General features: G+C 36.1%; 1 protein-coding gene across 14 annotated transcripts in view; it reads right to left on the reverse strand.

The window, feature by feature from the left end:
* Nucleotides 1-16,796, reverse strand: part of Pcdh7 (protocadherin 7) — a 430,160-nt gene that overhangs the window by 355,351 nt on the left and 58,013 nt on the right. For 7 of the 14 annotated variants that reach the window (XM_063273350.1, XM_063273347.1, XM_063273346.1 and 4 more), the window contains one exon: nt 7,696-7,755. The exons of the other annotated variants lie outside the window; for them this stretch is intronic. In XM_063273350.1, coding sequence (XP_063129420.1) covers nt 7,696-7,755 — 60 coding nt within the window. The remainder of the gene's footprint in view (nt 1-7,695; nt 7,756-16,796) is intronic. 14 annotated transcript variants of the gene reach the window in all.

Genomic DNA, 16,796 nt, shown 5'->3' on the forward strand with positions numbered 1-16,796 from the left:
TGAACACAGCATCATGAGGGAGTGAAGAGGGATGAGAGACCCTTTTATGTCACACAAATGGTAAATTATTTCTAAGTCATATTCTTCCTTCAAGCCCGTCCAAAAGCAGACTCTGTTAGACTTTCTATAATGCTACCCTTTGTAAATCATGTCAATGGCTCTTAATAGAATCTTGGGAAGCACATTATACATTCAAATCTATGATTATCTTCATACCTGACTTTCATGTTTGCTCTGAAAACAGTGAGAGCTGTATCTTTTTATCTAAAAGCATCCTTCAGGCATTGGTTTCTGGTCACATAGAATTTAGAATGTGGTTCATTTGACTACTGCACACAGTACGTTCAAGCATTTTTTTTCTTCATGGAAGTATTTCACATTGTATAAATCTTCTTTAAAAATGTCGGTTCTGGATTCACAAATAAAGTGGTGTGCATTCTATTTTAAAAAGAATTATTTTTAATTCTTATGACATCTGACATATCCATCAACAATTACGTTCATTTTTTTGTTCATTGTCTTCTTGACAGTAGTACCCCTTGAGAGTACAATGGCTTAGGTCACAACATGAAACATCATGCTAATTAAGCTTCTAATTAAATGGTAGAAAAATATATTGCACAAAATAGATTGCTGTAGCACTGTGTTTTAACGTTCATGTCATTTCAACGAGGTACCCACTAATTTCGAATCCTCTAATCATGCTCTTTAATCCAAATGCTAATCTCAGATGGCAACAGCCCATGATTACAGAGCCTGCAAGCAAGATATAGACTGCATTTTATCTTTACATTAAAGTTGGGCTGATGGATGACAAAACAGACCCTGTGTTGGTAACCACATTGTTATTCATTTAAATGCTGTTGAACATTATGTAAAACTAATTGTAACTTCTACAAATGATTGTAGCAACTTCTGAAGGTAAAAAAGCAAGATATTTCTGTATTAAGAGACCCCTCTGATTCCTTTGTTTTATTTTCTTGTCCTTAATATTTTCACTGCTACAAACTGCATACATTTGTTTCAGGAACATGACTATCACAATCAACTTTCAACTTTCAACTCCAAATAGCATAAATTGTACTTAATAAATAGAAAATTATTTTAAGTCAACAGAAAGTTTGTAACTCCAAATAGAGGCTGCTTGAAATGTTTTATCAGGGGCATCCAGTTTCTGATGTTTCCAGAATACACATTCTGAATGTCTGTGTCTTTCATGGGCTAGTTCCACAGGGGAGAAAAAAGCCCATGCTGATCCTCCTTTAACAGCTAGCCACACAGTAAAGAAGAAAGATTAGAGACCTGGATCCCACTTAGATCCCACAAAGACCGACTTTTCACTAACACAATTGGGCAGCAGCAATTAGAAACTAGGCTGTACTGCACTTGTAAAAGTGCTTGGGTCTCCAAATGAGAAATGCCCATTTTTACCCTTTACATCTGAGGACAGAGGTAGGAAATGACTCCTTTTTAATCACAATAATGTGAATTCCCCATCAAAAACCTACAGAAAAAAAGCGTAAGTTCTGTTGTTATGGTTCTGTTAACATCCATGAAACACATGGGGTCCAGCTCTGTCACTTATACAGCAAAAAATTTCTGAAACTTGCAGTCTAATAAAAATTCCAAGTTGGCTTTTCTTCTCAAATCCTCACATCTAAACTGGGATATGGACTTAAAATAGAATCGCCTCGTGTTTTGACAAGTGATATGGTGTGTTTCAAGACTACTACAGCACCATATCTGAGGCCATCATTTTCAGGTATAGCTACTCATCTTCTTACGTAATTAAATAGGAGTTTAAAGTAGGTGAAAAGGAGGCTTGTGGCATGTGTTTAATCCTCTCCAGTGCTCCAACAGTCACACAGTTTAAGATGAAAGGTACTGATTGGAGGATATGAAACTTTATCCAATTCAATCATACACACATATATTTTGTTTCTATTTTGTGCATACAAACCATACCATCTTGTGAACACTACATACTAGATACTTAACAATTTTCAAAATAAAACCATCTTCATAAAAGAAAGACTCCTTGGACACTTGCAGAAATAACCTATTTACCCCATTATTCCAGAAGTTTTCATTATCTTTCAAAATTAAGTTCTAATTTTAGGTCAATGATAACAGGAGAAACATCTACATCCTTTTGCTTGCTAGTGGTCGTCTTCAAACATTCCCTTTGAAAAGCTTCATTGTTGGCTTTGAAAGACTTATTCATTGCTTTCCCAGTTCACTCTCATTTCTATTTGCTTGAGAAAAGCATAGCTCACAGAGGGTTCAGCAAGCCAGAAACTGATGGATTTCCTTAGAGAGTCCATATCTGTTTTATTCTGCTTAGTTTCTGTAGGAGTTTTTCATCTCACTCTTTGACGATGGTATTAGCTTTACCTTGGCTCCTGAACATCTGGCACACCTACTTCAGTACATTCTGACGTCAATTATAAAAACACCATCGGGAAAATTAATGATTGGAAACATTGAATTAGCGCATAGTATCTTATCCACATGCTGCCTGCATTAATCTCCTTAATTGGTTATTGGTTACTTATGAGGTAAGCGCTGTTTTTAACTTTATAAATGTTACCTATGAGTAAATGAAAGAAGAAAGGTATGTTTATGCAAATAGTCAGTTTGTAAGTAATGTTTCAAACCCATGCAGTCTGGATTCAGAGCACTGCCCTCTGAGCTACCCTGTGTGTGGCTATGTAAGAAACCTGTACACTGAGTCTCCAGTACAGTATGAACTCCACTTCCTTAAGAAACACAATTGTCATTTTCTTCAATCCTCCTAGATTTGGGAAGCAAAAGCTGCATTTAAATTTTTTCAGTGTAAAACTGCATATTTATAGTAACATATGTTTAGCCCACAAAGCAAGTAAATTGGAAAAGAATTTTCCTTCTTTCCTGTCTACAGTATTTAAAGCAGATCATTTATATCAAAGTCTATCTTTAACCAATGTTTCTGGATGCTAGAACTTCAAAATGCTGTTTAAATCCAAGTCAGACAGGCTGACTCCATTTCATGCTGATAGATCTGTGATCTAAGGAACAAAAACTTCATTTCTGTACACCTCCCCATTTCCAAACACAACTCAACAACCTCATATCCTTGTTTTATAGCAATTTTGAACCTCAAAGTCTTGCAGCCCAGAGTGTGACCAGTGGAATCAGTGTAAATACTCGCACCCAGCTCTATTTGCTGATAGGTTTGTAGTGTAGCTCCACGTAGGAGTTGAAATTCTGTCTTATATTTCCAGCTGTATGGGTAGAATGACAGTACCGGGTCTTCATTATGAGGTTGGAAATAATAAGCTAAGTAAGTAGTGAATTGGCAGGATGGAGTTGACTTTTAGTAATTTCTGCTAAGAAGGTGATCTGAAAAATCCTGGAATCCGTTTTGTTTTGAAATAATTTTATTTATCAAAACACAGTAGTAAAATAACCAGTTTTTTTTTCAAAAAAAGAAAGAATGAATACTACAATGGAAAGTTATCATTATAATCCTTAATGTTTTCTAATTTTACTGCTTTCTTTAGTGACATTTTCATTCGTGTAAAATATCTGATAATGCATTCTTCGTGCAACTTCTGAGCTGATTCTCATTTACCGCTGTTCCGCACTTAACACAGCCATCTTCCATGAGCACATAGAGGCATAAGGAAAAGCCGTAAGATTCTTAGAAAGTGATATAAGAGAAGCTTAGGAGGTGGGTGCAGCCACGATGACTGCAAACCTCCCATCTCAACTGCTACTTTTGTAAAATCAATTACCTTGAATTTCATCATCCAGATCAATTGGACAGATAGCTGGAAATGAAAATAAGAGAAAAAGTAGGTTCACGTAACTAATTCTCTGAAAGGGAAGAAGAAAGGAAGGCAGGAATGAAGGACGGCAGGAAGGCAGGCAGGCATGCAGAAAGGAAGGAAGCAAGGAAGGAAGGAAGAGGGGAGGAAACTATCAGCTATGCCAACTGTATGATTATGAAAACAGCACTACTTTACAAGTCAGCGTGCTGCAGTAGGAATGTACACATGACATACACGCTGGATCTGTACATACAGAAAATTGCTTTCCTTTCCTTCCCAACTGTTTCTTGGAACTTCCACAGTTGGAGTAGTAGCAAGAATGTAAAATGAAAGTGCTCTGTGTGTGTGTGTGTGTGTGTGTGTGTGTGTGTGTGTGTGTGTGTGTGTGAAGTGCTTCGCAACTAAACATTAATCTTGAAATTTTAACAAGTCACAAGACTGCTCTGTCTGTTGCTTCCTCTAAGCAAAGAATTACCATTAGATGAAAGAACCCACAGCAATAAACATCAGGGGCTAGTGTCTGCCACCCCTCTGAACTCAGCGACCCTGATCCAAGTCTAGAAATGCCTTTGAAGTCATGGAGACCTTTATGTGCAGATCAATCCTTGGGGCAGGGGGGGCGTGGAGGGATAAAGAGCAAGAAAAACTGGTTCTCTCCCTCTAATATTTTGCCAGGACATGCATTCAACTCTAGGCAGGACAAAATGGTTTTCTCTGAATGATTTTTGTACTTGTGTGCTGCTTGCTTCAATTAACTTAGAGGGAAACTATTGATCCCAGAACATAATTATGTATACCATGGCATGTTTCCTTCTGCTTCAATCAAGAGCACAGTAGCAGTCACTGTGCATTTTGTTACCTTGGTCTTGAAGTGTGAGTTGTGCTTTGCAACAATTAAAGTGGAATACGTCATACGGTTCCCTTAATACTGAAAGTCCTTAGGTATTAAGAGTGGGATCAGCAGGAAGAATTGGTTTGTAGAGCTGGTAATCTGTCAAATTTCAGAATTTAAAACTTAGAAATAATTTCACCAAACTAACCAAAGCTCATTAGACCTTGCATATCAAAGCATAGTTTCTCAGATTTGGTAACAATTGACAAGCTATGGTGGAAAGTGACAGTCTCATTGAACCCACTTCTAAACAAACACCTTAGGCAACTAGTGACTTGTACGAGAGGGACAACTGGACTTAAATAATTATCTAAAACTAAGTGGTCAGCTCAGAAACTGCATACACAAAATCAAACACAAATTGGAAAATATTCAGGACAGTTTGCTTGTACTGTAGAGATCAATGGATTGCATGGAACCCAGTCCAAACAAACCCATCTTCAAAACAATTCTTGCACTTATTTTTAAGGAACATAGCTGAAAGGAGGGTGGAAATATTTTCAGAGCTAGAGGACCAGGAAATTTGCTGGGAGACTCTGTCTCCTAGAAATGGCTTCATAAACAAGACCTGCTGAAAGGAGGGCAAAAATATTTTCAGAGCTAGAGGACCAGGAAATGTGTCTCCTAGAAATGGCTCCATAAACAAGACCTGATCGATATCTGTAACAATTGACAAGCTATGGTGGAAGGTGAGAGTCTCATTGAACCCCACTTCTAAACAAAGACCTTAGGCAACTAGTGACTTGTAGGAGAGGGACAACTGGACTTAAATAATTATCTAAAACTAAGTGGTGAGCTCAGAAACTGCATACACACAAATAACAAAAACAGGTTGCAATTATATATTTTGCACCTATATTTATATGTAACAATGATAATCAAATAAAAAGAGGCTAGTAATATGAAAGGGAGACAACAGGAGTGGGAGGAACCTGGAAAGGATGTTGAGGAGGAGACAGGATATATTTCTAAGGGATGAGGACAAGGGGAAAATAATGTAATTATGTTTTAAGTGAAAATATATTTTTATAAAATATTTACTCTTCAGTGTCTAAGCTCCTTATTCTCCAATAAATACCAGTAAGAAGAACATGTGGTATGCATCAATGTGCTTAACAGGACGATTGATTTAGGAAACATAGACGTATTATAAAGTAGTGTTCTTTTTATTGTACTTGTCACAAAAAATATTTAATATGATAGAATCATACAGTTTGTCTTATAATTTATTATAATAGCATAAAGACAGCAATCCCTGCAACAGTATAGATAGAGCATCAGGTGCAATTGATTGTCACACAGAAAGTAGAGGGAAAAATTCAACTATAAAATTAATCAATAAGATAAGGAGGAATGAATAAAAACATCAAAGAGGAGTAGTTTCAAAATTTTTATGGCACACGATGACTACAAAAAATACGTTCATCTGTTTCAAATATATATTACCTAATTTATGCTAACAATATTATTTGTTACATATTTTATGTTGAACAAAGCAAAGACTAAATGTGCATAACCTAGTGACAGAATAAAAAGCTGTAATTACAAAAACAAATATTTCTGTAGTCCCTTCTATATTGGCATCCATGATTCATTCATGTCCTGTCACTGAAGAAAACAGTCTGAAGGAGTATAATATACATTTTCAACTGTCTCCACACTAATTTCACATGAGTGACACTCATTATTATCAGACATCAGTACCATCTTAATATAAATGGCTCAATCACATCAAATATCATGTTTAATTGGAGAAATTCTTCACTAGACATCCTATTTTAGAATCACTTGCTTTCTGAATAACGATTGTTAGTAACAGAAGAAATGGCTTAAGACAGTTGACATAACCTCTTTACATTCTAGGTAACAGACCAAAGTGCAAACGCTACTGGTTAAATTTTATCTCCTTCCACACACACATTGTACACACCTACATTCACACTCATATAAAAAACCCAACTGCAGATTTTACGATTTTACAGTGTCTTCCCTTGAGAATAATGCAAAGAGCTTCTTGCATGCAGCTCATCCTTGTTTGAGACATATATATATATATATATATATATACATACATACATACATATATATATATATATATATATATATATATATATATATATATATATATCCTTCTCTACACACGTGGATGAATAGGACCATAAATTTAAAAGTCCAGTTTCGTATCGACATAATGGCCATGCATTCCTTGAACACTTGTGTGGCTAATTCTAAATGACGAAAAAGCTTTGTAAATACATTGTGATCTAATTTCTGTTTCTACAGCATCATAAATCATGTTCAGTCAGTACCAGAATGACTTACATTGCATTTCCTCTCAAGTCCTAAGTTCCTCACTTTCCCTGATTGTCAGTCCTTAAAGCCTTATTAAATACCATTAAGTGGTCTAATTTTCGGGATTAGGTCCTGAGGTATACACTTCCACTTCTTTGTTGATCTAGCGCCGGCCCTGATGATTTTTATATAATGCATCCAGTGAGTTCAAGCACGGGGAGTGAAAGGATGTTTATAGTCAGCTCATCTTAGTAAGCAGAAACGAGAGTGATGTATATAGCTTCTCTTTACTGGAGTCCATTCAGTTGAGAAGTCAAGAAAGGATTTCCTGTTCTTCTTTTCACGCTCCTGAATTTGGTGATGTGAGTCTCCCCCCCTGCCCCCAGTAATCAGTAAGATTTCAAACCCTCTCACATCCCTCTTAAAGTCCAAATTAAAAACGTCATCCTTCTCATTCCATTGCAAAGTACAGTTTGATTCTTTTTTTTGCAGAATTGTGTGTGTGTGTGTGTGTGTGTGTGTGTGTGTGTGTGTGTGTGTGTGTGTGTGTGTGTTCTTCAAAACTGGGGCTTCACTTTAATGAGCTAGTGATCTCGCCCTCTGGGAATCAATTTCTTTCTACGCAAGACAAATCCGGGTCTATTAGGATCCAACATATTGAGTTGGAACTTGGCATGTATTTCACTTACGAGCACATACATTGATTTTACACGATTCCTCAATGTGGCCAGGTGGGTTCGTGGTCTGCACTGTATCCACCTATAAAAAATACAAAAATATATGTCTGCTTTACAGGGATGTGAGTAGGGTTTTGCCAGCCTAGTTGCAAAGCTTGGACTGCATATCTCAGCTAAGGGTATTTTTTTTCTTCTTAAAGATGTATTTGTGGTGGCCACGACCTTCTCCAGAAGTCACAGAGACATAGCAGTTCTCACTACAATTAACAACCCTGGGGCACCTAAATCAATACAGCTGGCTAATCCCAAGGATGCTATCTCTGACAAGAAATGTTTGGTTGATACAAGAATTGTTGTGTTAATTTTGTTTCAGGGTTCAAGCTTTTCAAGGCTATGAAATGTCAAGGGGAGGGAAATGGAAAACGCAGAGGCTACATTCTATAATCAGAATAGAGTGATATGGTAATTATGCTGCAGATGCTTTTAAACTTACACATCCCGGAAGTGTCAGAGATGTGAGCTAGATCTAAATGTTCACACCCTCCAAGTAGCTTTTGCTCTAAACGAAATTATGATATAGCTCACTCTCTCTTCATAGAAGCCCAGCAATTTCCATGTGCTGCCCAAATGGACTGCTGATCTCTGCTAAACCTGGATTGCTCTGTTCTTCAATGTCATGACTGCTGTCCGGTTATGTCCCATGTCTTTGTATCTAGTTTCCACAAAAAGAATTGATGATACAAGGCCTTCAAAATATTTTGGTGCTAATGTAAGCTTTAAATGGTGTTAAGTATTTTTCTGAACTTGAGATCAATCAATAGGTCACTTTTTTTCTTTCTATGCCAGAAAATATGCAAAGCGTTTCTTTTCAATTTGATGCCACAAATGATGATAGTAACATCTTTAGTAAGCTTGAAAATCGCTGAAAGAATAATGTCATTTCAGCAGCGTAAACATGGTGAATAAAATTCAAGACTCAACATGCTTAAGAATGGGGACAAGGAGAGAAAAATCTTCCATTTAACTTCCAAGGTCACAACCTACTTACATGCAAATATAAACTTAGGAAAGAAGTGGATGCTATTTTCCCCTGACTGCCTATCAACTTAGTTACAAAAGCCAATCATATAGAAAAAGACTGATTTATTTGAAAATTAATTGCATTTGAGAGAAAGGTTAATTTTGAGAAATGCTCTTGAAGTGAGATATCCATATTATCAATATAATTTTGAAATGTTTTAATGTCACAAATGGTTATTAAATATCTGTTTAAAGAAATGTTTTTCTCTAAAGAAAGTTAATAAATTGGAAGATGCTTTGATCAATTACAAAACCAAATTACAGGTATATAATCTAAATCATAAATATTTTAAATTTTTAATTTTTTTAATTTCTAAAATGATATACCTTTTCTAATTTCACAGGATTATCAGTACACATTTAATTCAAGCATCCTTACTCAAGATTTTTGAAAGATTTCATTCTATGTTCTATTTGCAAACGAACTGGTAGCCACTGCATAATCATGAAGCCTGCAAACATTCCATCTGCCTATTCTGTGTCCTTTGGCCTTCCCGGATATGACATGTTTTTATAGTGCTTGCGACACATTTAACAGTTTCATACTTATTCATTTAATGCTTCTGCCATATGCAAGGCTACAGTGTCCTCCCTGAGGGTAAACTTCATGCTCACTCTACCTATTCTTTCCTGGCATCTGAAGATGATCGGTTGTTAATACATTGTGTTAACAAATGAATGCATGTTTGGGAAATGATAAATAAGTAAATCAAATTATCCATCGTTCCATGATATCATAAGTACAGTTTTGAAATTTTAAAATTATGTGGACATCCTTTCCTTACATGATTTGTCATATGGCTTTTGGTCTTATAACACAGCTCTTCTTCCGAATTAGAGTAAATGCCATATTCTTTATTAGCACATCATTATCTCCAGTTGTTCTATTTCTTAAGTTTAACCCAAAAATATAAGACTATCATTACGTTTCTCTTTATCTTTCTCATGTAAGAATCACTGAGTTTTCTTTAAAGGTGATCATCTATGCAGTTTTCTGCAAAGCTTCTTAATAAATCAAAGAATAAGTGAAACATTTGAAAAATAAAAATCACAAGAGTCCAAATGTTTAGTGTTTTATTTTTTTCAAAGCTGACTTATTTTTTCAACGTATCATCATAACCAGAAATATAGCACGTTTAAATATGCACTAACCTATCATGCAAGATAATGGATTCCCCTTATTAAAATGTTACTCAGAACTATGTGACAATTTAACTAATTGTAGAGAGGTGTTTGTGGCTGTGGCTTTGATGCATGAAAAAATACAACTATATACTTGTATCACCTTGTCACTAGAGTCAAACTAGATGGATTCTTTCTTCACCATTAAATATTAATGTTTAGAAAAATTATTGCATATTTCAAATCATCATTGAGCATTTTGGAAGCACAGATCTGAAAATTCTGTTGGAGACAGTTGGTATAGAAATTAATGTTACCCGGATGTGTTTGATTTGATTGGAAACAACTAATTAACATCACCCTGGATGAAATTTTCAGATCATGACTGCTAAGGAGATAGGCTCCAGTAAACCAGACCTGACCAACTCTTTAGCCAGAGCCAATTCAGATAAATTGAATTTCAACCTCCCCTTTCAACCTCACTCCTCAATTTTTTTTTTCACTCAGGCAATAAGTTACACCAACACACACACAAACACACACACATACACACACACACACACACACACACACACACACACACACACACACACACACACACACACAAGTTGAAACCAAGTCATCCTGGACCACCACATTTCAATCATCTTTCCTTTCTAACTAAAAGGCCAATTAATCTATGAATATGGCTTACAAAAGTTATTAGAAATCAGTTGCCTTGTAAAAATGACTCTTACAAATGCTAGGAGAGGGAAATTGAACTGCTCAGAAAATAGAAAAAGTACTCATATCCAGGTACAAGAAAAGACAGAAGTCTCCCACATAGGAATAGATGGACTTTTTAACTTATGATTCTTTAAAAAAAAAAAAAACCCAAACCACAGAAAATAAAATATATATTCTTAGAAAGAATGTATGTATTTTTCTACTTATTTTCATTAGGTATGCTTCAATTCTAATCATGCACCTATGTAATTGGAGAAGATTAAGTGCACGTGTCTGGTGAATGTGTTTGCATATAATTGGCAATATGCAAAATAACTCTATGAATATGCATTATTTTTTCCTTGAGTGATGTTCAAATCGAGGAAATAGTGAAAGGTGTCTCATAAAAAGCAAAGTGTACTCCATAACACAGAGAACAAACTCATACTAATTTTTACAATCTAGAAGCTGAAGTTGCTATTAATATTTGAGAGCATGACTGCCCAATGAGGAAGTGATTTTAATTTATAATAAAGAAGAACTACAGCCCCTTAACAGTACTGGAAGCTTATTCAGTTTTTTGAATATCAAAACTCATTTTAAATGGAAAATAAGAAGTATGGTAAGCCTAGGATTTAGATAGTTGAAGAACAATGAAAAGGATAATGTTCCATACTAATTTGATCTTTCCTTGCGATGCACATAAATAATTTACAGAAAGAGTAAACTGCAATTCATATTAATGTGAAACTGCCACAGATAGCATCCAGGGCCCCAATGCAAGGCACATTAACAGTCGAGCAAACCAAGGAAGCAGATGGCCCCTCACCTTCCTTCCTCAAGCAGGTCATCTATTACCACTTGAAAACTTGTGTAGCTGAAATACATGTATAACTGGAGGAAAAGAATATCCTTATCTCTGAAAACACAGGGCCACAGATGAACCTGCACAAAGAGGCCGTGGTATCTCCCTACCAGTGCATAACTGTTGGTTCATGCTTCCTGTCCCAACACACTTCTCACTGACGACGCTCCACTTCTCCTGAAATATGACCAAAAATGTCTTCCTGTTTCTTTGATTTATTTCCTTATGAACGATCCTGCGTCATATAGTGTTTATATCGAATACACCTCTATATACACTTGCCTATATATGAAGAAAGATTTTTTCTTCACAAAAGTGTTTCTTAAAATATCATATGTTGCTTTTAACTTAACCTTACAAAGACCTTATAAAGCAATAATCTGAACTCTGCACTCTCCACATTGAGGAAGTAGAACCCAGAGTGAGGAATCTTCTTTTATAAAATTACATATGAATAAGTGATAAACATAGGGACCCAAATTAAGGGTGGGGGCTCCTAATTAAATCCATTTTTCACCACACTGTTGGCATGTAAATTGTTACTTAATTCTCACTTTCAAATAGACAAACATGCTACAATCACAACTGCTTCATTTTGGGTTTAAAAAATAAGCAAAATTATACATTTCCTAAGTCACTATAAATGAGCATAGTATTCTGCGTTCTTGAAGTTTATGTAGGTATCATACTGAATCATAATTAAATTATTTGCATGTGTGAGTTGTGTACTCACATATATTCACAGTCACATTTATCCATATTATTTAAATATTACTAAGGAACAGAAGCCTTTTACCTATTAACCATCAAATCAGCCAGGAAAGAAAATGCCACAGTAATGAGTACCCCTTTCTCACCTCAAATGGTCTGCTCTTACTTCAGAGTGTGAATGACTTGGAGCCTAATAAAAGAATTCCTTGGGCTGGGTAGCCAGGCAATCAATCTTGATTGACTTGGTGTCCTATTAGAATCATAGAATCTTAGTGTCAGCAACAGACACTAAGGTTTAAAGGTTTTAAAGTCCAGTTTAGTAAGTGACATAGAAAGACTGGAAATCAGTCGGGAGGTTCCTCAGAAAATTGGACATAGTACGGCCTCAGGACCCAGCTATACCCTTCCTGGGCATACACCCAAAAGATGCTCCAACATACAACAAGGACACATGTTCCAATGTGTTCATAGCAGCCTTATAATAGCCAGAAGCTGGAAAGAACCCAGATGTGCTTCAACAGAGGAATCAATACAGAAAATGTGGTACATTTACACAATGGAGTACTACTAAAAACAATGACTACATGAAATTCTTAGGCAAATGGATTGAACTAGAAAATGTCATCTTGAGTGAGGTAACCCAATCACAAAAGAACACACATCGTATGCACTCACTGATAAGTGGATATTAACCCAAAAGCTTGGAATAACCAAGATACAATTCACAGACCACATGAAGCTCAAGAAGAGGGAAGACCAAAGTGTGGATGCTTCAGTCCTTCTTAGAAAGGGGAACAAAACTATTCACAGGAGGAAATATGGAGACAATATGTGGAGCAGAGACTGAAGAAAAGGCCATCCAGAGACTGCCCCACCTGGGGATCCATCCCATATACAGTCACCAAACCTAGACAATATTGCGTATGCCAAGAAGTGCATGTTGACAGGAGCCTGATACAACTGTCTCCTGAAAGGCTCTGCCAGAGTCTGACAAATACAGAGTCAGATGCTTGCAGCCAATCATTAAACTGAGAACAGAGTCCCCAAATGGAAGAGTTAGAGAAAGGACAGAAAGGGCTAAAGCGGTTTACAACCCCATAAAGAAGAACAACAATATCAACCAATGAAACCCCCCAAGAGCTCCCAGGGAATAAATTGCCATCCCAAGAGTACATAGGGATGGACACATGGCTCCAGCCGCTTATGTAGCAGAGGATGGCCTTGTCAGGCATCAATGGGAGGAACGGCCTTTGGTCCTATCAATGCTTGATGCTTCAGTGTAGGGGAATGTCAAGCTGGGACAGAGCACCCTCATAGAAGCAGGGATTCTGTAGTTGATCCCTGGAAATAGGATTAAATTTGAAATGTAAATAAAACATATCCAATAAAAGAAAAAATGTAAGAAAGAAAGAAATAAGGAAGGAAGGAAGGAAGGAAGGAAGGAAGGAAGGAAGGAAGAAAAAAGAAAAAGAAAGAAAGGAAGGAAGAAAAAAGAAAGAAAGGAAGAAAGAAAGAAAGAAAGAAAGAAAGAAAGAAAGGAAGGAAGGAAGGAAGGAAGGAAGAAAGAAAGAAAGAAAGAAAGGAAGGAAGGAAGGAAGGAAGGAAGGAAGAAATGCTCAGCAACCTAAGAGACCAGCGTGATACTAAGGGACATTTTCCTTCTTTTTCTTTCTTTTAGCGAAACCCACAAAAACCTGAGTACAAATTATTTAGCAACTGAGGAGAAAACCAAGGAGGTAAGATTCTGAGAGAGCCAAAGAATCAGAGGAAGACTGGTGAGGGTGGCAGGAAGGAGTTTATTGGTTGACTTAGAATGTGGCTAGGCTATGGGCCCAAGGACCAGGAAAGAACTGCACTGGAGAAAGGCGATTTAAAGATAAAAGATGTGATCAGAGCAGTGATAAATGTCTGTGTACACTGGCAATTTCCTCTTAAGGGTGTCTTGATCAATTCCCATTTTGCTTTCCTTAGCTCAAATATACCTACATATAACAGCATGCAGTGTGAGAGAAGAAACAAAACAAATCCTGCTGTACATTGTATGTAGACAACATATCAATAACTCTAGATATAAATTATGAAGTTAAACTATTCATTAAGAAAAAGCTAAGGTGCAGCTGCAGTTTTCTTTTTCTGTTTTAACATACATATTAAGGGATTTCTTCCACATTTAGTTCCTTTTCCTTAGAATTTAAATTTTAAATAACGATCTCAAATAGAATTTTTTGTGAATCCAGGAGTGATAGATATTAATCCCAATACTTCTATCTGTGCATTATGTAACTGAAAAATATGGGAGGGATCATAGCTCTACAGTTTTATCCACCCAGGACCAAAGTTGAATAATGTTTGTGTTCTTAAAGCTCACAATAAAAAGATAAAATGATACAAGCTTCAACTATTACTGCTATTCTCTTCAGACCATTCTATTGACTTTGCTTGGACATGACAGCAGCACTAGCCACTCGTGTACTAAACACAGCAATAACCTACCTACAAAAAAGGGGAGGAGGTGCTTATGAGAAGATGGCAAGAGGAAGCTGTGCTGTCCTCAAATGCCACTGAAGCTGCATGTGTCTGGAAAATGGTGAGCCATGTGGTGAGCCCTGAACCACCACCCGTCTAACCACCACCAACAGCAAGCAGAGTAAACAGGAAAGGACACAACCGTAGCTCAAAACACATTCTCAGAAGAGAGAGAAATCTAAGCAGCCAGCTTTGAGCTTACAGGAAAGTAAGCTCAAAATGTGAAATTTGGCACACTGCTTATGTGGTCTGTTTAGTGGGTAAAAACTGAATATGATTCTATTTTAATGTGATTTGTGGCTTACCAGACTCAAAAAAAATCTATACTTTATTACCATTGGAAGTGGACCTTATGCTAATAACTCCAGTAGGCTTATCTATTAGGCTAAAAACAAAAGTAAAATAAGGGTATAATATAGCAAAACAGCATTCTTTGAGATAAAAATGTGTCTGTGTTGGATGACTGCTTAGGATCTTTATTTTAAAGAGTTTAAACATCATAAGAAATTAATACAAATTACTTTTAAGCCAAGCTGTAATATAGCTTCATTCCAGACTTCTGTGAAGGGCATGGCTCTAATCAATATTGCATCGAATTTTTAATATGTTTAATATTATATGAAAGGGACTGCAAATCTTAGATTTTAAAATAGGTCACAATGCTTAAAGCACTTAATCACAAAGCAATATGTTTCTCAACAGAAGAAAAAAAGGGGGATTATGTGCTTTTCTTTTTTTTTTCTCCTTTGTCTTTATACGTGTAGTGTGATGTATTAGTTTAATTAAAGTCTTCCAAATTATCATAAGGGTTTTATGGGTTGCAAATAATTGGCTTTTTCTTCCCTGCTCACTTTTTGTTAATGGAAGCAGAACATTTTTTTATGATACTCTGTATAAGATACTTGAAGACTGCGAGGAAGTAAGGCAATTGAGGTTCCTAATGAAGTGACCTTTGTCATCTCGAACTTGGAACAAAATTGAACCTACACGAATGCATTGAAGATAAGTCAACGTCTCCAAAGAGTTAAGAGGATAGATAACATTATGGCTCAAAGCCAAACTGTACAAAGAATATATCCATATATAAAAATGACAATCCTATTAATAGAAAAAGCTGAAGGGCTCTAAAATGAGGTAAAATGTATAAATAAATCACGTATAAGGATGCTTTTAATGTGTACCATGATAAATCAATCTTTTTCATGGAAAGTTGGAGTGATAATGCAGATAAAGTTTCACTATTGGGTACCTTCTTCATAGGAGGCAAATTCTGTCCACAAATGTAAAAAGCTATTTCAAAAAGTTAATATGACAAACATAACCACTGTTCTATCAGTGGGAAGAAATAATACTTAAAATATATAAATATTTGCAGGCCACCTCTCTTTAATGGAAACAAGAAAATCTGAGGCTACCGTTATGAACTTTAAATTAGCACATTGATTGCCTGTGGAATCTGGAGCCAGATTTACTCAGTGGTTACCTTCTAGGAGAATCTCTAAAATATATTACTTAATATGTAGATTCTATATTCAATTATAATTAGCAATGATTCTTCTACTAAAACTATAATGACATTGGCCAACATTCATTTATTACTTTCCTGAAAGAATAGGTGTTACAGAATCCCTAAAAAAATTAACATTTATTTTCCTCTCTGAATTAATCCTTAAAGTTTCTGCAGCCATTCTTGGCCTCCTCACACGTGAAAAGTTTTCAATTAGTGATAATAAGTAACATTCTACTGCTTGATTACAGGACCTCAGGCTAACACACAAGGGTCAGGAGGAAACAGATACTATCAGCAATCACATGGAACAAAGAAAGGACTCAAGCCTGAGAAAATAACTTGGCCAAATCACAGACCCAGAGCATGGCAGCAGTGGAATTTTAAGCCCAGGAAGTCTCCTCTAATCTCTGTATTCTTAAACACTCTACGCCCCTCTGCCTCTCTAGTTACTGATGAATTTTTGCCTGAAGGCTGATATTGTCACGCTTGCTATGTCTTTCCAACTCGAAAAAAATGTTACTAAAGATTCATGTTTTAAATATATCTGTAAACAGTAAAGCATCTAAAGTTAGGCATTTTCTAAGGTTGCTATTATTGTTTTAAG

Source organism: Rattus norvegicus, chromosome 14 (genome assembly GCF_036323735.1).
Source record: "Rattus norvegicus strain BN/NHsdMcwi chromosome 14, GRCr8, whole genome shotgun sequence".
Lineage (NCBI taxonomy): Eukaryota > Metazoa > Chordata > Mammalia > Rodentia > Muridae > Rattus > Rattus norvegicus.